The sequence below is a fragment of the Gorilla gorilla genome, chromosome 20 (genome assembly GCF_029281585.2).
Source record: "Gorilla gorilla gorilla isolate KB3781 chromosome 20, NHGRI_mGorGor1-v2.1_pri, whole genome shotgun sequence".
Taxonomy (NCBI): domain Eukaryota; kingdom Metazoa; phylum Chordata; class Mammalia; order Primates; family Hominidae; genus Gorilla; species Gorilla gorilla.
In genome coordinates, this window is record NC_073244.2 from 60,757,952 (window position 1) to 60,781,080 (window position 23,129).

The following is a 23,129-nucleotide window of genomic DNA, read 5'->3' on the forward strand; positions in this document are numbered from 1 at the left end:
TTTTTTTTTTTTTGAGGGGGAGTCTCACTTGTCGCCCAGGCTGGACTGCAGTGGCTCAATCTCGGCTCACTGCAAGCTCCGCCTCCCGGGTTCACACCACTCTCCTGCCTCAGCCTCCGGAGTAGCTGGGACTACAGGCGCCCGCCACCACGCCTGGCTAATTTGTTGTGTTTTTTAATAGAGACGGGGTTTCCCCGTGTTAGGCAGGATGGTCTTGATCTCCTGACATTGTGATCTGCCTGCCTCGGCCTCCCAAAGTGCTGGGATTACAGGCATGAGCCACTGCACCTGGCCCAATTTTTTTTTTTTTTTTTTTTTTTTTTTTTTTTTTTTTTTGAGATAGAGTCTGAGTCTGTCTGGCCAGGCTGGAGTACAGTGGCACAATCCTGGCTCACTGTAGCGCCTGCCTCCTGGGTTCAAGTGACTCTCCCGCCTCAGCCTTCTGAGTAACTGGAATTACAAGCGCCTGCCACCGTGCCCCGCTAATTTTTGTATTTTTAGTAGAGATGCAGTTTCACGACATTGGCCAGACTGGTCTCAAACTCCCAACCTCCAGTGATACTCCTGCCCTGGCCTCCCAGAGTGCTGGGATTATAGGGGTGAGACACCACGCCTGGCCCCAAACAAATTGCTTTAAGACGAGGTCTCCCTATGTTTCCCCACTGCACTTGAACTCCTGGGCTCAAGCAATCCTCCTGCTGTGGCTCCTGAGTAGCTGGGACTACAGACTCAAGCCACCACGCCTGGCCACATTCCACAATTTAGAGAAAGTCCACAACCTGGAATCCTAGGGAGACCCTGATTCACCTCAAAACTGCCACTAAGGAGGTAAAACCCTGCCCCTCAGAGGCAGGCTTCAGTTTCCCTGTGTGTGAAATTGACGTGGCGCTGGGAGAGGCTGGTGGAGGCGCGGATTTTGCAGTTTCCCTACAACATTCTGGAAGCCTGTGGTTCTGGGAAAGGGTGGCGTGGAGAAGACTGGGAAACAACCAGTGGTCACCAGAGCTGTAGCACCTCCTCCACCTCGGAGCTCTGGGGCTGGGAACCCCAGGCTTCGGGGCCCCTGTGGAGGACGCAGGTGGCCCCCTCTTTCCTGACATCTCAGGAGAGGGAGGGACAACCGGCTAGGGGAAGAAAAGCACAGGAAGGTTATACAGCCAGATGGGGAAGGGGCCAAATCCCTGAACAACCCCTTCCCAGAGTTCCTCTTCAAGTGCAGGGTACCCGAGAGTCAAGGCCCCGCCCCCTTTCCAGAGGCCCCTTTTCTACCCAGGTGATGGGTCCTAGCTGGGATGGGAGGCAGATGGACGGAGGGGAGGGGGGGAGGAGGGGAAGGGAGAGGCAGTGGATGAAGGAGGATGGAAGACATGACATCCCCCTCGGCCCATTCATCCCATTCAGGTCCCCAAGCCGCGCCCCCCTCCGCCCCACCTGCACTGCCAGTGCCAACGTCAGAGGGAGGAAGGGGGAGCTCGGCTTAGAAGGCTGAGGCCCTGCCACCTGGGCCACACAGATCATGTGGCCTTCCTTCTCCCCACAGAAGGCCAGACCATGGACACCCCCTGAGCTGGAGGTCATCCTCCATCTCCACCCTGTTTTCTTTTTCTTTCTTTTTTTTTTGCGATGGAGTCTCGCTCTGTCGTGGAGGCTGGAGTGCAGTGGCGCAATCTCTGCTCACTGCAAGCTCCCCCTCCTAGGTTCACTCCATTCTCCTGTCTCAGCCTCCCAAGTAGCTTGGACTACAGGGGCCCGCGACCAAGCCCAGATAAGTTTTTGTATTTTTAGTAGAGACGGGGTTTCACCGAGTTAGCCAGGAAGGTCTCGATCCCCTGACCACATGATCCGCCCGCCTCGGCCTCCCAAAGTGGTGGGATTACAGGAGCGCAGCACCACGCCCAGCTAATTTTGGTATTATCAGTAGAGATGTGATTTCACAGTGTTGGCCAGGCTGCTCTCGAACTCCTGACCTCAAGTCATCCACCCGCCTCAGCCTCCCAAAGTGCTGGGACTACAGGTGTGAGCCATAGTGCCTGACCTGTAGTTGTTGAATATTTATTCTTAATCTACAAGTTGGGTGTGATGCAAGTCCTGTACATGGAGTCCCCCAAACTTCTAGAGCAAGGGCTTCCCCATAATCCTGGCAGGCAGGCCTCCCCTGGGGTTCCAAACTTCTGTCCCCACTGAAGTGTTTATCCTCTTCTCTAATCCCAGCCTCCTTTTCCCTGTTTCCATGTGCTCTGAGAGATGCTCCCGCTCCCCCAGGCTCCCTCTGCATCCCCCTCATTTTCTTCCTCCCCACTGTGTCAATGGAGTCCTAACCCCCACCCTTGACATTGTCCCCTTTTCCTACTACAAAGTGGGACCTTCTTTTCCCCCGAGTGGTCCTGTCTAGGGGTGCCGCTGCCGGGCCCCCTCTGCTCTTCCTGCTGGAGACTGGGGCCTTTTGGGAGTCAGCAGGCACCCGGGCCAACCGCAGCCAGCGAGGGGTCAGCGATACTTCGCCGGCGAGTCATCAGGGTGAGCTGGCCGTGTGCGATGCAGTCACTGGCTGGGTGACAGACCCCCGGACCGCTGTGGACTTGGTTGTGCTCGAGGTGGAGGCGTTGGGCGAGGTGCCTGCAGCTGGCGGCAGTTCCCTCCTCCAACACTTCTTTGTCACCTGCTTCGAGGCCGATAACTCTGAAGAAGGTGGCCCAGGGGTAGGTGGAGGGGCTGCCGCCGGGGTGTGGACCGGGGGGCACTGGGTGTCTGAGTGCAAGGCCAAGCAGTCCTATGTGCGGGCATTGACCGCTGATGCCCAGGGCCGTGTGGACTGGCGATGGATTCAAATTGGCACTACCTGTGTCTGCACACTCCTCAGCCGGACTGGCCGGGCCTGAGACTTATACCCAGGAACTGGTCAGGCAGAAAAAGAACAGAGCTGGATGCTGAGAGACCTCAGGGTTGGCCCAGCTGCTCTACGGACCCCAGTTGGGGAACTCATCAAATCATCACAAAATCACAACTCTCTGAATTTGAGCGCAATCTCTGCAGGATGGGTGCCACCACATGGGGTTTTGAAGGTTGAATAGGAGTTCTCCAGGGGGAAATTGAGAGTAATCATGATGATGATGATGATGATAATAGCCACTATTTACTGAGTGTTTACTCTTTCGTAGCCCTAATACATAACTCCTCGGATCATCTCTCATGGATTTGATCATTGGTGACCTTTGGTGTTAAGCTGCTGACTGCTCAGTCACAGAGGACACCACCTTGCTCATCCTGGGGAGTGGGAGGGCACATTTCACGATGTGCATGGGGGAGGAGAGAAACTGGAACATGCAAGCAGATGGCCAGGGGACCTTGAGGACATGGTCTACGGAAGGCCTTTAAGTATCTGGGAGCTGGGGTTCAAATGAGAAATCTTACTTGGTGAGAGCAGGCAGGGGTTGGCTTCGAATGTTCTGTTTTGAGATAAAGAGCTACCGATCACACGGGGAGTATAAGCAAGGTTGAATGAGAAGCGATCAGGATGCTGGAGAGTTCAGCCCTGGGCGGGGAGCTCAAGTCAGGTTTCTAGCCCTCTTCCCTGTGCCAACCTATACCCGACACTGGGAAAGAAACAGACCTTAAAATTGTCCAGCTTGATGGCATCGCGGGAAAGGGACTAAGTCCAGATAATGTCCTCCGAGGCTGCGGCCTCGGGGGCAGGACACACCTCCTGCGGGCCTATTCAATAATCAGTTAAATCACCTGAAGCACACGCATTTCCGGGGAGCGCTCCGGGCACCCTGGCTTGAGGGTAGAGTGGGCGGAGGTCCCTAAGGGAGAGGTGGGGCTCGGGCTGAATCCCTCGTTGGGGGCACCAGGGTCAAGTGGCTAACCTGGCAGCCCAGTCACGGGGAGGCCCTCTCTCGTTGGGCAGAAGCTAAGTCCGAAGCCGCGCCCCTCCTGGGCGAGGAGGTTCCACCTCCTAGGTTCCTGTGATTCTCCTGCCTCAGCCCGAGTAGTGGGACATCCCACTTGCTCCCGCCGTTCTGTTTACCACAGGTGACAACCGCCATGGCTGAGAGGCAGGGAGGTCCCCCGAGGACCGAGCAAGGCTCGGTCTCCCAAAAAAAAAAAAAAAGATACATTGAAGTAATTTAAAAACACTTAGGAAGATGTCATTTCTTCCTACCAAGGCGTCCTCCCTTTATGGTTTGTTGTTATATAGGGAACGATAAAAAGAAAGTTTTTTTGGAGGAGGTCGGCCTCGAACTCGAGGCTCTCGCACCCTCGCCTCCCTGAGGGCCCGAAGGCCGGCGCAATGGGCCAGAGCCACAATGGCTCCTGGGGTCGGGGCTTGTCCTTTCTTCCCTTTGACCTTACGCAGGGTGAGGGAGCCAATCACAAGAGGCTCACCCCTGACGTCACCCAGTCCCCAGGGCCAGTGAGGGCCCTGTGTTCCGTGGCGCCCCCTGGAGGGAGGAAGGGGAACTGTATCTGAGAGAGAGCAGCCCATTGGGTCCGCTGACTCCGGCCGGGTTCCCGCGCCGCGTCCAACACCCCTCACTCCCTGTCTCCCTCCCCCACGGAGACTCAATTTACTTTCCATGTCCACATTCCCAGTGCTTGCGGAAGATATCCCGCTAAGAGAGAGACATGTCAAAGGTAGGGTACATCCACATTTCCAGGCACCAAAGATGGAGATGTTCCAGGAAAGACTGCAGGGCCCCTGGGCACCTTCCACCTCCTTCCAGGCCATCACTGGCATGAGAAGGGGCAGACCAGTGTGAGCTGTGGAAGGAGGCCTCTTTCTGGAGGAGCGTGACCCCCAGTAAGCTTCAGGTGGGGCAGTTCCTGAGGGTGGGGATCTGAAATGTTGGGGTATCTCAGGTCCTCTGGGCTGTGGGGTGGGCTCTGAAAGGCAGGTGTCGGGGTGGTGGGTCCTGAATAGGAGATGCCGGGAAGGGTCTCTGGGTCTTTGTGGGTGGTGTACCACGCGGGATGGGAAGGCCAGGACTCGGGGCTGCGGTCTCAGACCCGGGTGAAGCAGTGTCCTTGCCCCAGGGGCTGCTGCTGTTGCTGCTGCTGAGCACGGGCGGGACATGGGCATCCAAGGAGCCGCTTCGGCCACGGTGCCGCCCCATCAATGCCACCCTGGCTGTCGAGAAGGAGGGCTGCCCCGTGTGCATCACCGTCAACACCACCATCTGTGCCGGCTACTGCCCCACCATGGTGAGCTGCCCGGAGCCGGGGCAGGTGCTGCCACCTCAGGGCCAGACCCACAGAGGCAGCCGGGGAGGAAGGGTGGTCTGCCTCTCTGGTCAGGGGCTGCGGAACGGGGTGTGGGAGGGCAGGAACAGAGGGCTTCCTGGACTCCTGAGTCTGAGACCGGTGGGGGCAGCCGGGGAGCTCAGCTGAGGCGCTGGCCCCAGGCACATGCTCATTCCCCCACTCACACGGCTTCCAGACCCGCGTGCTGCAGGGGGTCCTGCCGCCCGTGCCTCAGGTGGTGTGCAACTACCGCGATGTGCGCTTCGAGTCCATCCGGCTCCCTGGCTGCCCGCGCGGCGTGAACCCCGTGGTCTCCTACGCCGTGGCTCTCAGCTGTCAATGTGCACGCTGCCGCCGCAGCACCACTGACTGCGGGGGTCCCAAGGACCACCCCTTGACCTGTGATGACCCCCGCTTCCAGGCCTCCTCTTCCTCAAAGGCCCCTCCCCCCAGCCTTCCAAGCCCATCCCGACTCCCGGGGCCCTCAGACACCCCGATCCTCCCACAATAAAGGCTTCTCAATCCGCACTCTGGAGGTGTCTTTCTGTGGGCTCAGGGCAACCACACACACACAGGGTGGGTCCAGCTTCCAAACCACTTTATACAGAGTCACAGTACAGAACTCTGGTAGAAAACAAGGTGGACGGCTGGGCGCGGTGGCTCACGCCTGTAATTGTCGGAGGCTGCGGTGGGTGGATCAGCTGAGGTGAGGGGTTCCAGACCAGCCTGACCAACATGGAGAAACCCCATCTCTACTAAAAATACAAAATATCGTCGGGCGTGGTGGTGCATGCCTATACTCCCAGGTACTTGGGAGGCTTAGGCAGGAGAATCTCTTGATCCTAGGAGGCGGAGGTTGCAGTGAGCAAGATCCCGCCATTGCGCTTCAGCCTGGGCAACAAAAACAAAGCTCCATCTCAAAAAGTAATAATAATAATAATAATAATAATAATAATAATAATAATAATATAACAATTAAAAATGTTTGGCCAGGCGCAGTGGCTCACGCCTGCAATCCCAGCACTTTGGGAGGCCGAGGCGGGTGCATCACCTGAGTTCAGGACTTTGAGACCAGCCTGGCCAACATGGTGAATCCCTGTCTCTACTAAAAAAAATACAAAAATTAGCTGGGTGTGGTGGTGTGCGCCTGTACTCCCAGCTACTCGGGAGACTGAGGCAGGACAATTGCTTGAACCCAGGAAGCAGAGATGCAGTGAGCCAAGAGCGCACCACTGCACTCCAGCCTGGGTGACAGGGCCTGACTCCGTCTCAAAAAAAAAAAATAAATAAATAAAAATAAAAAAATAAAACTAGAAAATAGTCAACTACTATTACTCAATAGCAACAGATGGTAAAATACAGGATCAGAGAAAGTAATGATTTGTGCCCGGTCACACAGCCAACAAATGGCAGAGATGGGACTTCACCTCTGGGCAACTGCACTCTGCCATCCTTCCTGTAGAACTCTAAGGAACCGAGAGTCTTGCATCCTGGAGGATGTTCCAATCAATTTTTTTTTTTTTGAGGGGGAGTCTCACTTGTCGCCCAGGCTGGACTGCAGTGGCTCAATCTCGGCTCACTGCAAGCTCCGCCTCCCGGGTTCACACCACTCTCCTGCCTCAGCCTCCGGAGTAGCTGGGACTACAGGCGCCCGCCACCACGCCTGGCTAATTTGTTGTGTTTTTTAATAGAGACGGGGTTTCCCCGTGTTAGGCAGGATGGTCTTGATCTCCTGACATTGTGATCTGCCTGCCTCGGCCTCCCAAAGTGCTGGGATTACAGGCATGAGCCACTGCACCTGGCCCAATTTTTTTTTTTTTTTTTTTTTTTTTTTTTGAGATAGAGTCTGAGTCTGTCTGGCCAGGCTGGAGTACAGTGGCACAATCCTGGCTCACTGTAGCGCCTGCCTCCTGGGTTCAAGTGACTCTCCCGCCTCAGCCTTCTGAGTAACTGGAATTACAAGCGCCTGCCACCGTGCCCCGCTAATTTTTGTATTTTTAGTAGAGATGCAGTTTCACGACATTGGCCAGACTGGTCTCAAACTCCCAACCTCCAGTGATACTCCTGCCCTGGCCTCCCAGAGTGCTGGGATTATAGGGGTGAGACACCACGCCTGGCCCCAAACAAATTGCTTTAAGACGAGGTCTCCCTATGTTTCCCCACTGCACTTGAACTCCTGGGCTCAAGCAATCCTCCTGCTGTGGCTCCTGAGTAGCTGGGACTACAGACTCAAGCCACCACGCCTGGCCACATTCCACAATTTAGAGAAAGTCCACAACCTGGAATCCTAGGGAGACCCTGATTCACCTCAAAACTGCCACTAAGGAGGTAAAACCCTGCCCCTCAGAGGCAGGCTTCAGTTTCCCTGTGTGTGAAATTGACGTGGCGCTGGGAGAGGCTGGTGGAGGCGCGGATTTTGCAGTTTCCCTACAACATTCTGGAAGCCTGTGGTTCTGGGAAAGGGTGGCGTGGAGAAGACTGGGAAACAACCAGTGGTCACCAGAGCTGTAGCACCTCCTCCACCTCGGAGCTCTGGGGCTGGGAACCCCAGGCTTCGGGGCCCCTGTGGAGGACGCAGGTGGCCCCCTCTTTCCTGACATCTCAGGAGAGGGAGGGACAACCGGCTAGGGGAAGAAAAGCACAGGAAGGTTATACAGCCAGATGGGGAAGGGGCCAAATCCCTGAACAACCCCTTCCCAGAGTTCCTCTTCAAGTGCAGGGTACCCGAGAGTCAAGGCCCCGCCCCCTTTCCAGAGGCCCCTTTTCTACCCAGGTGATGGGTCCTAGCTGGGATGGGAGGCAGATGGACGCAGGGGAGGGGGGGAGGAGGGGAAGGGAGAGGCAGTGGATGAAGGAGGATGGAAGACATGACATCCCCCTCGGCCCATTCATCCCATTCAGGTCCCCAAGCCGCGCCCCCCTCCGCCCCACCTGCACTGCCAGTGCCAACGTCAGAGGGAGGAAGGGGGAGCTCGGCTTAGAAGGCTGAGGCCCTGCCACCTGGGCCACACAGATCATGTGGCCTTCCTTCTCCCCACAGAAGGCCAGACCATGGACACCCCCTGAGCTGGAGGTCATCCTCCATCTCCACCCTGTTTTCTTTTTCTTTCTTTTTTTTTTGCGATGGAGTCTCGCTCTGTCGTGGAGGCTGGAGTGCAGTGGCGCAATCTCTGCTCACTGCAAGCTCCCCCTCCTAGGTTCACTCCATTCTCCTGTCTCAGCCTCCCAAGTAGCTTGGACTACAGGGGCCCGCGACCAAGCCCAGATAAGTTTTTGTATTTTTAGTAGAGACGGGGTTTCACCGAGTTAGCCAGGAAGGTCTCGATCCCCTGACCACATGATCCGCCCGCCTCGGCCTCCCAAAGTGGTGGGATTACAGGAGCGCAGCACCACGCCCAGCTAATTTTGGTATTATCAGTAGAGATGTGATTTCACAGTGTTGGCCAGGCTGCTCTCGAACTCCTGACCTCAAGTCATCCACCCGCCTCAGCCTCCCAAAGTGCTGGGACTACAGGTGTGAGCCATAGTGCCTGACCTGTAGTTGTTGAATATTTATTCTTAATCTACAAGTTGGGTGTGATGCAAGTCCTGTACATGGAGTCCCCCAAACTTCTAGAGCAAGGGCTTCCCCATAATCCTGGCAGGCAGGCCTCCCCTGGGGTTCCAAACTTCTGTCCCCACTGAAGTGTTTATCCTCTTCTCTAATCCCAGCCTCCTTTTCCCTGTTTCCATGTGCTCTGAGAGATGCTCCCGCTCCCCCAGGCTCCCTCTGCATCCCCCTCATTTTCTTCCTCCCCACTGTGTCAATGGAGTCCTAACCCCCACCCTTGACATTGTCCCCTTTTCCTACTACAAAGTGGGACCTTCTTTTCCCCCGAGTGGTCCTGTCTAGGGGTGCCGCTGCCGGGCCCCCTCTGCTCTTCCTGCTGGAGACTGGGGCCTTTTGGGAGTCAGCAGGCACCCGGGCCAACCGCAGCCAGCGAGGGGTCAGCGATACTTCGCCGGCGAGTCATCAGGGTGAGCTGGCCGTGTGCGATGCAGTCACTGGCTGGGTGACAGACCCCCGGACCGCTGTGGACTTGGTTGTGCTCGAGGTGGAGGCGTTGGGCGAGGTGCCTGCAGCTGGCGGCAGTTCCCTCCTCCAACACTTCTTTGTCACCTGCTTCGAGGCCGATAACTCTGAAGAAGGTGGCCCAGGGGTAGGTGGAGGGGCTGCCGCCGGGGTGTGGACCGGGGGGCACTGGGTGTCTGAGTGCAAGGCCAAGCAGTCCTATGTGCGGGCATTGACCGCTGATGCCCAGGGCCGTGTGGACTGGCGATGGATTCAAATTGGCACTACCTGTGTCTGCACACTCCTCAGCCGGACTGGCCGGGCCTGAGACTTATACCCAGGAACTGGTCAGGCAGAAAAAGAACAGAGCTGGATGCTGAGAGACCTCAGGGTTGGCCCAGCTGCTCTACGGACCCCAGTTGGGGAACTCATCAAATCATCACAAAATCACAACTCTCTGAATTTGAGCGCAATCTCTGCAGGATGGGTGCCACCACATGGGGTTTTGAAGGTTGAATAGGAGTTCTCCAGGGGGAAATTGAGAGTAATCATGATGATGATGATGATGATGATGATAATAGCCACTATTTACTGAGTGTTTACTCTTTCGTAGCCCTAATACATAACTCCTCGGATCATCTCTCATGGATTTGATCATTGGTGACCTTTGGTGTTAAGCTGCTGACTGCTCAGTCACAGAGGACACCACCTTGCTCATCCTGGGGAGTGGGAGGGCACATTTCACGATGTGCATGGGGGAGGAGAGAAACTGGAACATGCAAGCAGATGGCCAGGGGACCTTGAGGACATGGTCTACGGAAGGCCTTTAAGTATCTGGGAGCTGGGGTTCAAATGAGAAATCTTACTTGGTGAGAGCAGGCAGGGGTTGGCTTCGAATGTTCTGTTTTGAGATAAAGAGCTACCGATCACACGGGGAGTATAAGCAAGGTTGAATGAGAAGCGATCAGGATGCTGGAGAGTTCAGCCCTGGGCGGGGAGCTCAAGTCAGGTTTCTAGCCCTCTTCCCTGTGCCAACCTATACCCGACACTGGGAAAGAAACAGACCTTAAAATTGTCCAGCTTGATGGCATCGCGGGAAAGGGACTAAGTCCAGATAATGTCCTCCGAGGCTGCGGCCTCGGGGGCAGGACACACCTCCTGCGGGCCTATTCAATAATCAGTTAAATCACCTGAAGCACACGCATTTCCGGGGAGCGCTCCGGGCACCCTGGCTTGAGGGTAGAGTGGGCGGAGGTCCCTAAGGGAGAGGTGGGGCTCGGGCTGAATCCCTCGTTGGGGGCACCAGGGTCAAGTGGCTAACCTGGCAGCCCAGTCACGGGGAGGCCCTCTCTCGTTGGGCAGAAGCTAAGTCCGAAGCCGCGCCCCTCCTGGGCGAGGAGGTTCCACCTCCTAGGTTCCTGTGATTCTCCTGCCTCAGCCCGAGTAGTGGGACATCCCACTTGCTCCCGCCGTTCTGTTTACCACAGGTGACAACCGCCATGGCTGAGAGGCAGGGAGGTCCCCCGAGGACCGAGCAAGGCTCGGTCTCCCAAAAAAAAAAAAAAGATACATTGAAGTAATTTAAAAACACTTAGGAAGATGTCATTTCTTCCTACCAAGGCGTCCTCCCTTTATGGTTTGTTGTTATATAGGGAACGATAAAAAGAAAGTTTTTTTGGAGGAGGTCGGCCTCGAACTCGAGGCTCTCGCACCCTCGCCTCCCTGAGGGCCCGAAGGCCGGCGCAATGGGCCAGAGCCACAATGGCTCCTGGGGTCGGGGCTTGTCCTTTCTTCCCTTTGACCTTACGCAGGGTGAGGGAGCCAATCACAAGAGGCTCACCCCTGACGTCACCCAGTCCCCAGGGCCAGTGAGGGCCCTGTGTTCCGTGGCGCCCCCTGGAGGGAGGAAGGGGAACTGTATCTGAGAGAGAGCAGCCCATTGGGTCCGCTGACTCCGGCCGGGTTCCCGCGCCGCGTCCAACACCCCTCACTCCCTGTCTCCCTCCCCCACGGAGACTCAATTTACTTTCCATGTCCACATTCCCAGTGCTTGCGGAAGATATCCCGCTAAGAGAGAGACATGTCAAAGGTAGGGTACATCCACATTTCCAGGCACCAAAGATGGAGATGTTCCAGGAAAGACTGCAGGGCCCCTGGGCACCTTCCACCTCCTTCCAGGCCATCACTGGCATGAGAAGGGGCAGACCAGTGTGAGCTGTGGAAGGAGGCCTCTTTCTGGAGGAGCGTGACCCCCAGTAAGCTTCAGGTGGGGCAGTTCCTGAGGGTGGGGATCTGAAATGTTGGGGTATCTCAGGTCCTCTGGGCTGTGGGGTGGGCTCTGAAAGGCAGGTGTCGGGGTGGTGGGTCCTGAATAGGAGATGCCGGGAAGGGTCTCTGGGTCTTTGTGGGTGGTGTACCACGCGGGATGGGAAGGCCAGGACTCGGGGCTGCGGTCTCAGACCCGGGTGAAGCAGTGTCCTTGCCCCAGGGGCTGCTGCTGTTGCTGCTGCTGAGCATGGGCGGGACATGGGCATCCAAGGAGCCGCTTCGGCCACGGTGCCGCCCCATCAATGCCACCCTGGCTGTCGAGAAGGAGGGCTGCCCCGTGTGCATCACCGTCAACACCACCATCTGTGCCGGCTACTGCCCCACCATGGTGAGCTGCCCGGAGCCGGGGCAGGTGCTGCCACCTCAGGGCCAGACCCACAGAGGCAGCCGGGGAGGAAGGGTGGTCTGCCTCTCTGGTCAGGGGCTGCGGAATGGGGTGTGGGAGGGCAGGAACAGAGGGCTTCCTGGACTCCTGAGTCTGAGACCGGTGGGGGCAGCCGGGGAGCTCAGCTGAGGCGCTGGCCCCAGGCACATGCTCATTCCCCCACTCACACGGCTTCCAGACCCGCGTGCTGCAGGGGGTCCTGCCGCCCGTGCCTCAGGTGGTGTGCAACTACCGCGATGTGCGCTTCGAGTCCATCCGGCTCCCTGGCTGCCCGCGCGGCGTGAACCCCGTGGTCTCCTACGCCGTGGCTCTCAGCTGTCAATGTGCACGCTGCCGCCGCAGCACCACTGACTGCGGGGGTCCCAAGGACCACCCCTTGACCTGTGATGACCCCCGCTTCCAGGCCTCCTCTTCCTCAAAGGCCCCTCCCCCCAGCCTTCCAAGCCCATCCCGACTCCCGGGGCCCTCAGACACCCCGATCCTCCCACAATAAAGGCTTCTCAATCCGCACTCTGGAGGTGTCTTTCTGTGGGCTCAGGGCAACCACACACACACAGGGTGGGTCCAGCTTCCAAACCACTTTATACAGAGTCACAGTACAGAACTCTGGTAGAAAACAAGGTGGACGGCTGGGCGCGGTGGCTCACGCCTGTAATTGTCGGAGGCTGCGGTGGGTGGATCAGCTGAGGTGAGGGGTTCCAGACCAGCCTGACCAACATGGAGAAACCCCATCTCTACTAAAAATACAAAATATCGTCGGGCGTGGTGGTGCATGCCTATACTCCCAGGTACTTGGGAGGCTTAGGCAGGAGAATCTCTTGATCCTAGGAGGCGGAGGTTGCAGTGAGCAAGATCCCGCCATTGCGCTTCAGCCTGGGCAACAAAAACAAAGCTCCATCTCAAAAAGTAATAATAATAATAATAATAATAATAATAATAATAATAATAATAATATAACAATTAAAAATGTTTGGCCAGGCGCAGTGGCTCACGCCTGCAATCCCAGCACTTTGGGAGGCCGAGGCGGGTGCATCACCTGAGTTCAGGACTTTGAGACCAGCCTGGCCAACATGGTGAATCCCTGTCTCTACTAAAAAAAATACAAAAATTAGCTGGGTGTGGTGGTGTGCGCCTGTACTCCCAGCTACTCGGGAGACTGAGGCAGGACAATTGCTTGAACCCAGGAAGCAGAGATGCAGTGAGCCAAGAGCGCACCACTGCACTCCAGCCTGGGTGACAGGGCCTGACTCCGTCTCAAAAAAAAAAAATAAATAAATAAAAATAAAAAAATAAAACTAGAAAATAGTCAACTACTATTACTCAATAGCAACAGATGGTAAAATACAGGATCAGAGAAAGTAATGATTTGTGCCCGGTCACACAGCCAACAAATGGCAGAGATGGGACTTCACCTCTGGGCAACTGCACTCTGCCATCCTTCCTGTAGAACTCTAAGGAACCGAGAGTCTTGCATCCTGGAGGATGTTCCAATCAATTTTTTTTTTTTTGAGGGGGAGTCTCACTTGTCGCCCAGGCTGGACTGCAGTGGCTCAATCTCGGCTCACTGCAAGCTCCGCCTCCCGGGTTCACACCACTCTCCTGCCTCAGCCTCCGGAGTAGCTGGGACTACAGGCGCCCGCCACCACGCCTGGCTAATTTGTTGTGTTTTTTAATAGAGACGGGGTTTCCCCGTGTTAGGCAGGATGGTCTTGATCTCCTGACATTGTGATCTGCCTGCCTCGGCCTCCCAAAGTGCTGGGATTACAGGCATGAGCCACTGCACCTGGCCCAATTTTTTTTTTTTTTTTTTTTTTTTTTTTTTTTTTTTTTTGAGATAGAGTCTGAGTCTGTCTGGCCAGGCTGGAGTACAGTGGCACAATCCTGGCTCACTGTAGCGCCTGCCTCCTGGGTTCAAGTGACTCTCCCGCCTCAGCCTTCTGAGTAACTGGAATTACAAGCGCCTGCCACCGTGCCCCGCTAATTTTTGTATTTTTAGTAGAGATGCAGTTTCACGACATTGGCCAGACTGGTCTCAAACTCCCAACCTCCAGTGATACTCCTGCCCTGGCCTCCCAGAGTGCTGGGATTATAGGGGTGAGACACCACGCCTGGCCCCAAACAAATTGCTTTAAGACGAGGTCTCCCTATGTTTCCCCACTGCACTTGAACTCCTGGGCTCAAGCAATCCTCCTGCTGTGGCTCCTGAGTAGCTGGGACTACAGACTCAAGCCACCACGCCTGGCCACATTCCACAATTTAGAGAAAGTCCACAACCTGGAATCCTAGGGAGACCCTGATTCACCTCAAAACTGCCACTAAGGAGGTAAAACCCTGCCCCTCAGAGGCAGGCTTCAGTTTCCCTGTGTGTGAAATTGACGTGGCGCTGGGAGAGGCTGGTGGAGGCGCGGATTTTGCAGTTTCCCTACAACATTCTGGAAGCCTGTGGTTCTGGGAAAGGGTGGCGTGGAGAAGACTGGGAAACAACCAGTGGTCACCAGAGCTGTAGCACCTCCTCCACCTCGGAGCTCTGGGGCTGGGAACCCCAGGCTTCGGGGCCCCTGTGGAGGACGCAGGTGGCCCCCTCTTTCCTGACATCTCAGGAGAGGGAGGGACAACCGGCTAGGGGAAGAAAAGCACAGGAAGGTTATACAGCCAGATGGGGAAGGGGCCAAATCCCTGAACAACCCCTTCCCAGAGTTCCTCTTCAAGTGCAGGGTACCCGAGAGTCAAGGCCCCGCCCCCTTTCCAGAGGCCCCTTTTCTACCCAGGTGATGGGTCCTAGCTGGGATGGGAGGCAGATGGACGGAGGGGAGGGGGGGAGGAGGGGAAGGGAGAGGCAGTGGATGAAGGAGGATGGAAGACATGACATCCCCCTCGGCCCATTCATCCCATTCAGGTCCCCAAGCCGCGCCCCCCTCCGCCCCACCTGCACTGCCAGTGCCAACGTCAGAGGGAGGAAGGGGGAGCTCGGCTTAGAAGGCTGAGGCCCTGCCACCTGGGCCACACAGATCATGTGGCCTTCCTTCTCCCCACAGAAGGCCAGACCATGGACACCCCCTGAGCTGGAGGTCATCCTCCATCTCCACCCTGTTTTCTTTTTCTTTCTTTTTTTTTTGCGATGGAGTCTCGCTCTGTCGTGGAGGCTGGAGTGCAGTGGCGCAATCTCTGCTCACTGCAAGCTCCCCCTCCTAGGTTCACTCCATTCTCCTGTCTCAGCCTCCCAAGTAGCTTGGACTACAGGGGCCCGCGACCAAGCCCAGATAAGTTTTTGTATTTTTAGTAGAGACGGGGTTTCACCGAGTTAGCCAGGAAGGTCTCGATCCCCTGACCACATGATCCGCCCGCCTCGGCCTCCCAAAGTGGTGGGATTACAGGAGCGCAGCACCACGCCCAGCTAATTTTGGTATTATCAGTAGAGATGTGATTTCACAGTGTTGGCCAGGCTGCTCTCGAACTCCTGACCTCAAGTCATCCACCCGCCTCAGCCTCCCAAAGTGCTGGGACTACAGGTGTGAGCCATAGTGCCTGACCTGTAGTTGTTGAATATTTATTCTTAATCTACAAGTTGGGTGTGATGCAAGTCCTGTACATGGAGTCCCCCAAACTTCTAGAGCAAGGGCTTCCCCATAATCCTGGCAGGCAGGCCTCCCCTGGGGTTCCAAACTTCTGTCCCCACTGAAGTGTTTATCCTCTTCTCTAATCCCAGCCTCCTTTTCCCTGTTTCCATGTGCTCTGAGAGATGCTCCCGCTCCCCCAGGCTCCCTCTGCATCCCCCTCATTTTCTTCCTCCCCACTGTGTCAATGGAGTCCTAACCCCCACCCTTGACATTGTCCCCTTTTCCTACTACAAAGTGGGACCTTCTTTTCCCCCGAGTGGTCCTGTCTAGGGGTGCCGCTGCCGGGCCCCCTCTGCTCTTCCTGCTGGAGACTGGGGCCTTTTGGGAGTCAGCAGGCACCCGGGCCAACCGCAGCCAGCGAGGGGTCAGCGATACTTCGCCGGCGAGTCATCAGGGTGAGCTGGCCGTGTGCGATGCAGTCACTGGCTGGGTGACAGACCCCCGGACCGCTGTGGACTTGGTTGTGCTCGAGGTGGAGGCGTTGGGCGAGGTGCCTGCAGCTGGCGGCAGTTCCCTCCTCCAACACTTCTTTGTCACCTGCTTCGAGGCCGATAACTCTGAAGAAGGTGGCCCAGGGGTAGGTGGAGGGGCTGCCGCCGGGGTGTGGACCGGGGGGCACTGGGTGTCTGAGTGCAAGGCCAAGCAGTCCTATGTGCGGGCATTGACCGCTGATGCCCAGGGCCGTGTGGACTGGCGATGGATTCAAATTGGCACTACCTGTGTCTGCACACTCCTCAGCCGGACTGGCCGGGCCTGAGACTTATACCCAGGAACTGGTCAGGCAGAAAAAGAACAGAGCTGGATGCTGAGAGACCTCAGGGTTGGCCCAGCTGCTCTACGGACCCCAGTTGGGGAACTCATCAAATCATCACAAAATCACAACTCTCTGAATTTGAGCGCAATCTCTGCAGGATGGGTGCCACCACATGGGGTTTTGAAGGTTGAATAGGAGTTCTCCAGGGGGAAATTGAGAGTAATCATGATGATGATGATGATGATAATAGCCACTATTTACTGAGTGTTTACTCTTTCGTAGCCCTAATACATAACTCCTCGGATCATCTCTCATGGATTTGATCATTGGTGACCTTTGGTGTTAAGCTGCTGACTGCTCAGTCACAGAGGACACCACCTTGCTCATCCTGGGGAGTGGGAGGGCACATTTCACGATGTGCATGGGGGAGGAGAGAAACTGGAACATGCAAGCAGATGGCCAGGGGACCTTGAGGACATGGTCTACGGAAGGCCTTTAAGTATCTGGGAGCTGGGGTTCAAATGAGAAATCTTACTTGGTGAGAGCAGGCAGGGGTTGGCTTCGAATGTTCTGTTTTGAGATAAAGAGCTACCGATCACACGGGGAGTATAAGCAAGGTTGAATGAGAAGCGATCAGGATGCTGGAGAGTTCAGCCCTGGGCGGGGAGCTCAAGTCAGGTTTCTAGCCCTCTTCCCTGTGCCAACCTATACCCGACACTGGGAAAGAAACAGACCTTAAAATTGTCCAGCTTGATGGCATCGCGGGAAAGGGACTAAGTCCAGATAATGTCCTCCGAGGCTGCGGCCTCGGGGGCAGGACACACCTCCTGCGGGCCTATTCAATAATCAGTTAAATCACCTGAAGCACACGCATTTCCGGGGAGCGCTCCGGGCACCCTGGCTTGAGGGTAGAGTGGGCGGAGGTCCCTAAGGGAGAGGTGGGGCTCGGGCTGAATCCCTCGTTGGGGGCACCAGGGTCAAGTGGCTAACCTGGCAGCCCAGTCACGGGGAGGCCCTCTCTCGTTGGGCAGAAGCTAAGTCCGAAGCCGCGCCCCTCCTGGGCGAGGAGGTTCCACCTCCTAGGTTCCTGTGATTCTCCTGCCTCAGCCCGAGTAGTGGGACATCCCACTTGCTCCCGCCGTTCTGTTTACCACAGGTGACAACCGCCATGGCTGAGAGGCAGGGAGGTCCCCCGAGGACCGAGCAAGGCTCGGTCTCCCAAAAAAAAAAAAAAAGATACATTGAAGTAATTTAAAAACACTTAGGAAGATGTCATTTCTTCCTACCAAGGCGTCCTCCCTTTATGGTTTGTTGTTATATAGGGAACGATAAAAAGAAAGTTTTTTTGGAGGAGGTCGGCCTCGAACTCGAGGCTCTCGCACCCTCGCCTCCCTGAGGGCCCGAAGGCCGGCGCAATGGGCCAGAGCCACAATGGCTCCTGGGGTCGGGGCTTGTCCTTTCTTCCCTTTGACCTTACGCAGGGTGAGGGAGCCAATCACAAGAGGCTCACCCCTGACGTCACCCAGTCCCCAGGGCCAGTGAGGGCCCTGTGTTCCGTGGCGCCCCCTGGAGGGAGGAAGGGGAACTGTATCTGAGAGAGAGCAGCCCATTGGGTCCGCTGACTCCGGCCGGGTTCCCGCGCCGCGTCCAACACCCCTCACTCCCTGTCTCCCTCCCCCACGGAGACTCAATTTACTTTCCATGTCCACATTCCCAGTGCTTGCGGAAGATATCCCGCTAAGAGAGAGACATGTCAAAGGTAGGGTACATCCACATTTCCAGGCACCAAAGATGGAGATGTTCCAGGAAAGACTGCAGGGCCCCTGGGCACCTTCCACCTCCTTCCAGGCCATCACTGGCATGAGAAGGGGCAGACCAGTGTGAGCTGTGGAAGGAGGCCTCTTTCTGGAGGAGCGTGACCCCCAGTAAGCTTCAGGTGGGGCAGTTCCTGAGGGTGGGGATCTGAAATGTTGGGGTATCTCAGGTCCTCTGGGCTGTGGGGTGGGCTCTGAAAGGCAGGTGTCGGGGTGGTGGGTCCTGAATAGGAGATGCCGGGAAGGGTCTCTGGGTCTTTGTGGGTGGTGTACCACGCGGGATGGGAAGGCCAGGACTCGGGGCTGCGGTCTCAGACCCGGGTGAAGCAGTGTCCTTGCCCCAGGGGCTGCTGCTGTTGCTGCTGCTGAGCATGGGCGGGACATGGGCATCCAAGGAGCCGCTTCGGCCACGGTGCCGCCCCATCAATGCCACCCTGGCTGTCGAGAAGGAGGGCTGCCCCGTGTGCATCACCGTCAACACCACCATCTGTGCCGGCTACTGCCCCACCATGGTGAGCTGCCCGGAGCCGGGGCAGGTGCTGCCACCTCAGGGCCAGACCCACAGAGGCAGCCGGGGAGGAAGGGTGGTCTGCCTCTCTGGTCAGGGGCTGCGGAACGGGGTGTGGGAGGGCAGGAACAGAGGGCTTCCTGGACTCCTGAGTCTGAGACCGGTGGGGGCAGCCGGGGAGCTCAGCTGAGGCGCTGGCCCCAGGCACATGCTCATTCCCCCACTCACACGGCTTCCAGACCCGCGTGCTGCAGGGGGTCCTGCCGCCCGTGCCTCAGGTGGTGTGCAACTACCGCGATGTGCGCTTCGAGTCCATCCGGCTCCCTGGCTGCCCGCGCGGCGTGAACCCCGTGGTCTCCTACGCCGTGGCTCTCAGCTGTCAATGTGCACGCTGCCGCCGCAGCACCACTGACTGCGGGGGTCCCAAGGACCACCCCTTGACCTGTGATGACCCCCGCTTCCAGGCCTCCTCTTCCTCAAAGGCCCCTCCCCCCAGCCTTCCAAGCCCATCCCGACTCCCGGGGCCCTCAGACACCCCGATCCTCCCACAATAAAGGCTTCTCAATCCGCACTCTGGAGGTGTCTTTCTGTGGGCTCAGGGCAACCACACACACACAGGGTGGGTCCAGCTTCCAAACCACTTTATACAGAGTCACAGTACAGAACTCTGGTAGAAAACAAGGTGGACGGCTGGGCGCGGTGGCTCACGCCTGTAATTGTCGGAGGCTGCGGTGGGTGGATCAGCTGAGGTGAGGGGTTCCAGACCAGCCTGACCAACATGGAGAAACCCCATCTCTACTAAAAATACAAAATATCGTCGGGCGTGGTGGTGCATGCCTATACTCCCAGGTACTTGGGAGGCTTAGGCAGGAGAATCTCTTGATCCTAGGAGGCGGAGGTTGCAGTGAGCAAGATCCCGCCATTGCGCTTCAGCCTGGGCAACAAAAACAAAGCTCCATCTCAAAAAGTAATAATAATAATAATAATAATAATAATAATAATAATAATAATAATAATAATATAACAATTAAAAATGTTTGGCCAGGCGCAGTGGCTCACGCCTGCAATCCCAGCACTTTGGGAGGCCGAGGCGGGTGCATCACCTGAGTTCAGGACTTTGAGACCAGCCTGGCCAACATGGTGAATCCCTGTCTCTACTAAAAAAAATACAAAAATTAGCTGGGTGTGGTGGTGTGCGCCTGTACTCCCAGCTACTCGGGAGACTGAGGCAGGACAATTGCTTGAACCCAGGAAGCAGAGATGCAGTGAGCCAAGAGCGCACCACTGCACTCCAGCCTGGGTGACAGGGCCTGACTCCGTCTCAAAAAAAAAAAATAAATAAATAAAAATAAAAAAATAAAACTAGAAAATAGTCAACTACTATTACTCAATAGCAACAGATGGTAAAATACAGGATCAGAGAAAGTAATGATTTGTGCCCGGTCACACAGCCAACAAATGGCAGAGATGGGACTTCACCTCTGGGCAACTGCACTCTGCCATCCTTCCTGTAGAACTCTAAGGAACCGAGAGTCTTGCATCCTGGAGGATGTTCCAATCAATTTTTTTTTTTTTGAGGGGGAGTCTCACTTGTCGCCCAGGCTGGACTGCAGTGGCTCAATCTCGGCTCACTGCAAGCTCCGCCTCCCGGGTTCACACCACTCTCCTGCCTCAGCCTCCGGAGTAGCTGGGACTACAGGCGCCCGCCACCACGCCTGGCTAATTTGTTGTGTTTTTTAATAGAGACGGGGTTTCCCCGTGTTAGGCAGGATGGTCTTGATCTCCTGACATTGTGATCTGCCTGCCTCGGCCTCCCAAAGTGCTGGGATTACAGGCATGAGCCACTGCACCTGGCCCAATTTTTTTTTTTTTTTTTTTTTTTTTTTTTGAGATAGAGTCTGAGTCTGTCTGGCCAGGCTGGAGTACAGTGGCACAATCCTGGCTCACTGTAGCGCCTGCCTCCTGGGTTCAAGTGACTCTCCCGCCTCAGCCTTCTGAGTAACTGGAATTACAAGCGCCTGCCACCGTGCCCCGCTAATTTTTGTATTTTTAGTAGAGATGCAGTTTCACGACATTGGCCAGACTGGTCTCAAACTCCCAACCTCCAGTGATACTCCTGCCCTGGCCTCCCAGAGTGCTGGGATTATAGGGGTGAGACACCACGCCTGGCCCCAAACAAATTGCTTTAAGACGAGGTCTCCCTATGTTTCCCCACTGCACTTGAACTCCTGGGCTCAAGCAATCCTCCTGCTGTGGCTCCTGAGTAGCTGGGACTACAGACTCAAGCCACCACGCCTGGCCACATTCCACAATTTAGAGAAAGTCCACAACCTGGAATCCTAGGGAGACCCTGATTCACCTCAAAACTGCCACTAAGGAGGTAAAACCCTGCCCCTCAGAGGCAGGCTTCAGTTTCCCTGTGTGTGAAATTGACGTGGCGCTGGGAGAGGCTGGTGGAGGCGCGGATTTTGCAGTTTCCCTACAACATTCTGGAAGCCTGTGGTTCTGGGAAAGGGTGGCGTGGAGAAGACTGGGAAACAACCAGTGGTCACCAGAGCTGTAGCACCTCCTCCACCTCGGAGCTCTGGGGCTGGGAACCCCAGGCTTCGGGGCCCCTGTGGAGGACGCAGGTGGCCCCCTCTTTCCTGACATCTCAGGAGAGGGAGGGACAACCGGCTAGGGGAAGAAAAGCACAGGAAGGTTATACAGCCAGATGGGGAAGGGGCCAAATCCCTGAACAACCCCTTCCCAGAGTTCCTCTTCAAGTGCAGGGTACCCGAGAGTCAAGGCCCCGCCCCCTTTCCAGAGGCCCCTTTTCTACCCAGGTGATGGGTCCTAGCTGGGATGGGAGGCAGATGGACGGAGGGGAGGGGGGGAGGAGGGGAAGGGAGAGGCAGTGGATGAAGGAGGATGGAAGACATGACATCCCCCTCGGCCCATTCATCCCATTCAGGTCCCCAAGCCGCGCCCCCCTCCGCCCCACCTGCACTGCCAGTGCCAACGTCAGAGGGAGGAAGGGGGAGCTCGGCTTAGAAGGCTGAGGCCCTGCCACCTGGGCCACACAGATCATGTGGCCTTCCTTCTCCCCACAGAAGGCCAGACCATGGACACCCCCTGAGCTGGAGGTCATCCTCCATCTCCACCCTGTTTTCTTTTTCTTTCTTTTTTTTTTGCGATGGAGTCTCGCTCTGTCGTGGAGGCTGGAGTGCAGTGGCGCAATCTCTGCTCACTGCAAGCTCCCCCTCCTAGGTTCACTCCATTCTGCTGTCTCAGCCTCCCAAGTAGCTTGGACTACAGGGGCCCGCGACCAAGCCCAGATAAGTTTTTGTATTTTTAGTAGAGACGGGGTTTCACCGAGTTAGCCAGGAAGGTCTCGATCCCCTGACCACATGATCCGCCCGCCTCGGCCTCCCAAAGTGGTGGGATTACAGGAGCGCAGCATCACGCCCAGCTAATTTTGGTATTATCAGTAGAGATGTGATTTCACAGTGTTGGCCAGGCTGCTCTCGAACTCCTGACCTCAAGTCATCCACCCGCCTCAGCCTCCCAAAGTGCTGGGACTACAGGTGTGAGCCATAGTGCCTGACCTGTAGTTGTTGAATATTTATTCTTAATCTACAAGTTGGGTGTGATGCAAGTCCTGTACATGGAGTCCCCCAAACTTCTAGAGCAAGGGCTTCCCCATAATCCTGGCAGGCAGGCCTCCCCTGGGGTTCCAAACTTCTGTCCCCACTGAAGTGTTTATCCTCTTCTCTAATCCCAGCCTCCTTTTCCCTGTTTCCATGTGCTCTGAGAGATGCTCCCGCTCCCCCAGGCTCCCTCTGCATCCCCCTCATTTTCTTCCTCCCCACTGTGTCAATGGAGTCCTAACCCCCACCCTTGACATTGTCCCCTTTTCCTACTACAAAGTGGGACCTTCTTTTCCCCCGAGTGGTCCTGTCTAGGGGTGCCGCTGCCGGGCCCCCTCTGCTCTTCCTGCTGGAGACTGGGGCCTTTTGGGAGTCAGCAGGCACCCGGGCCAACCGCAGCCAGCGAGGGGTCAGCGATACTTCGCCGGCGAGTCATCAGGGTGAGCTGGCCGTGTGCGATGCAGTCACTGGCTGGGTGACAGACCCCCGGACCGCTGTGGACTTGGTTGTGCTCGAGGTGGAGGCGTTGGGCGAGGTGCCTGCAGCTGGCGGCAGTTCCCTCCTCCAACACTTCTTTGTCACCTGCTTCGAGGCCGATAACTCTGAAGAAGGTGGCCCAGGGGTAGGTGGAGGGGCTGCCGCCGGGGTGTGGACCGGGGGGCACTGGGTGTCTGAGTGCAAGGCCAAGCAGTCCTATGTGCGGGCATTGACCGCTGATGCCCAGGGCCGTGTGGACTGGCGATGGATTCAAATTGGCACTACCTGTGTCTGCACACTCCTCAGCCGGACTGGCCGGGCCTGA

The 23,129-nt window shown here is 56.5% G+C and overlaps 3 protein-coding genes and 4 pseudogenes across 7 annotated transcripts; all 7 read left to right on the forward strand.

The window, feature by feature from the left end:
- The first annotated feature begins 2,270 nt into the window (after positions 1-2,270).
- On the forward strand, positions 2,271-2,879 carry LOC129528607 (neurotrophin-4-like; annotated as a pseudogene).
- A 1,498-nt stretch (positions 2,880-4,377) lies between these two features.
- On the forward strand, positions 4,378-5,769 carry LOC129528608 (choriogonadotropin subunit beta variant 2-like). 2 transcript variants are annotated; one of them, XM_055370006.2, is made up of 3 exons: positions 4,423-4,635; positions 5,035-5,202; positions 5,438-5,769. In XM_055370006.2, exons 1-3 carry the CDS (start codon positions 4,627-4,629, stop codon positions 5,750-5,752), a joined length of 492 nt encoding a protein of 163 aa, XP_055225981.1. In that variant the 5' UTR covers positions 4,423-4,626; the 3' UTR covers positions 5,753-5,769. The 2 variants fall into 2 exon arrangements, 1 of the variants encoding a protein (XP_055225981.1); XR_010132030.1 differs by lacking the exon at positions 5,438-5,769 and having other exon boundaries at positions 4,378-4,801; positions 5,035-5,176.
- A 3,242-nt stretch (positions 5,770-9,011) lies between these two features.
- LOC129528609 (neurotrophin-4-like) lies at positions 9,012-9,620 on the forward strand (annotated as a pseudogene).
- Positions 9,621-11,167: 1,547 nt separating this feature from the next.
- LOC129528610 (choriogonadotropin subunit beta variant 2-like) lies at positions 11,168-12,515 on the forward strand. Of its 3 annotated transcripts, none has more exons than XM_063701536.1 (3): positions 11,168-11,424; positions 11,777-11,948; positions 12,184-12,515. In XM_063701536.1, the coding sequence occupies exons 1-3, from the start codon at positions 11,324-11,326 to the stop codon at positions 12,496-12,498; spliced, it is 588 nt and encodes a 195-aa protein (XP_063557606.1). In that variant the 5' UTR covers positions 11,168-11,323; the 3' UTR covers positions 12,499-12,515. The 3 variants fall into 3 exon arrangements, with proteins under 3 accessions (XP_063557606.1, XP_055225984.1, XP_055225983.1); XM_055370009.2 differs by having other exon boundaries at positions 11,169-11,547; positions 11,781-11,948; XM_055370008.2 differs by having other exon boundaries at positions 11,169-11,381; positions 11,781-11,948.
- Positions 12,516-15,770: 3,255 nt separating this feature from the next.
- On the forward strand, positions 15,771-16,379 carry LOC134757694 (neurotrophin-4-like; annotated as a pseudogene).
- Positions 16,380-17,922: 1,543 nt separating this feature from the next.
- On the forward strand, positions 17,923-19,269 carry LOC129528611 (choriogonadotropin subunit beta variant 2-like). 2 transcript variants are annotated; one of them, XM_055370011.2, is made up of 3 exons: positions 17,923-18,301; positions 18,535-18,702; positions 18,938-19,269. In XM_055370011.2, the coding sequence occupies exons 2-3, from the start codon at positions 18,562-18,564 to the stop codon at positions 19,250-19,252; spliced, it is 456 nt and encodes a 151-aa protein (XP_055225986.1). In that variant the 5' UTR covers positions 17,923-18,301; positions 18,535-18,561; the 3' UTR covers positions 19,253-19,269. The 2 variants fall into 2 exon arrangements, with proteins under 2 accessions (XP_055225986.1, XP_055225985.1); XM_055370010.2 differs by having other exon boundaries at positions 17,923-18,135.
- Positions 19,270-22,520: 3,251 nt separating this feature from the next.
- On the forward strand, positions 22,521-23,129 carry LOC129528612 (neurotrophin-4-like; annotated as a pseudogene).

What these genes read in the sequence shown, in the direction of transcription:
- LOC129528611 (XM_055370010.2), top strand. An exon ending in CCGGCTACTGCCCCACCATG is followed by an intron (nt 18,703 to 18,937) that starts GTGAGCTGCCCG and finishes CACGGCTTCCAG; the next exon opens with ACCCGCGTGCTGCAGGGGGT.
- LOC129528610 (XM_063701536.1), top strand. Translation starts at nt 11,324, where the DNA reads ATGTCCACATTCCCAGTGCTTGCGGAAGATATCCCGCTAAGAGAGAGA. An exon ending in GCACCAAAGATGGAGATGTT is followed by an intron (nt 11,425 to 11,776) that starts CCAGGAAAGACT and finishes AGTGTCCTTGCC; the next exon opens with CCAGGGGCTGCTGCTGTTGC. An exon ending in CCGGCTACTGCCCCACCATG is followed by an intron (nt 11,949 to 12,183) that starts GTGAGCTGCCCG and finishes CACGGCTTCCAG; the next exon opens with ACCCGCGTGCTGCAGGGGGT.
- LOC129528608 (XM_055370006.2), top strand. An exon ending in CCGGCTACTGCCCCACCATG is followed by an intron (nt 5,203 to 5,437) that starts GTGAGCTGCCCG and finishes CACGGCTTCCAG; the next exon opens with ACCCGCGTGCTGCAGGGGGT.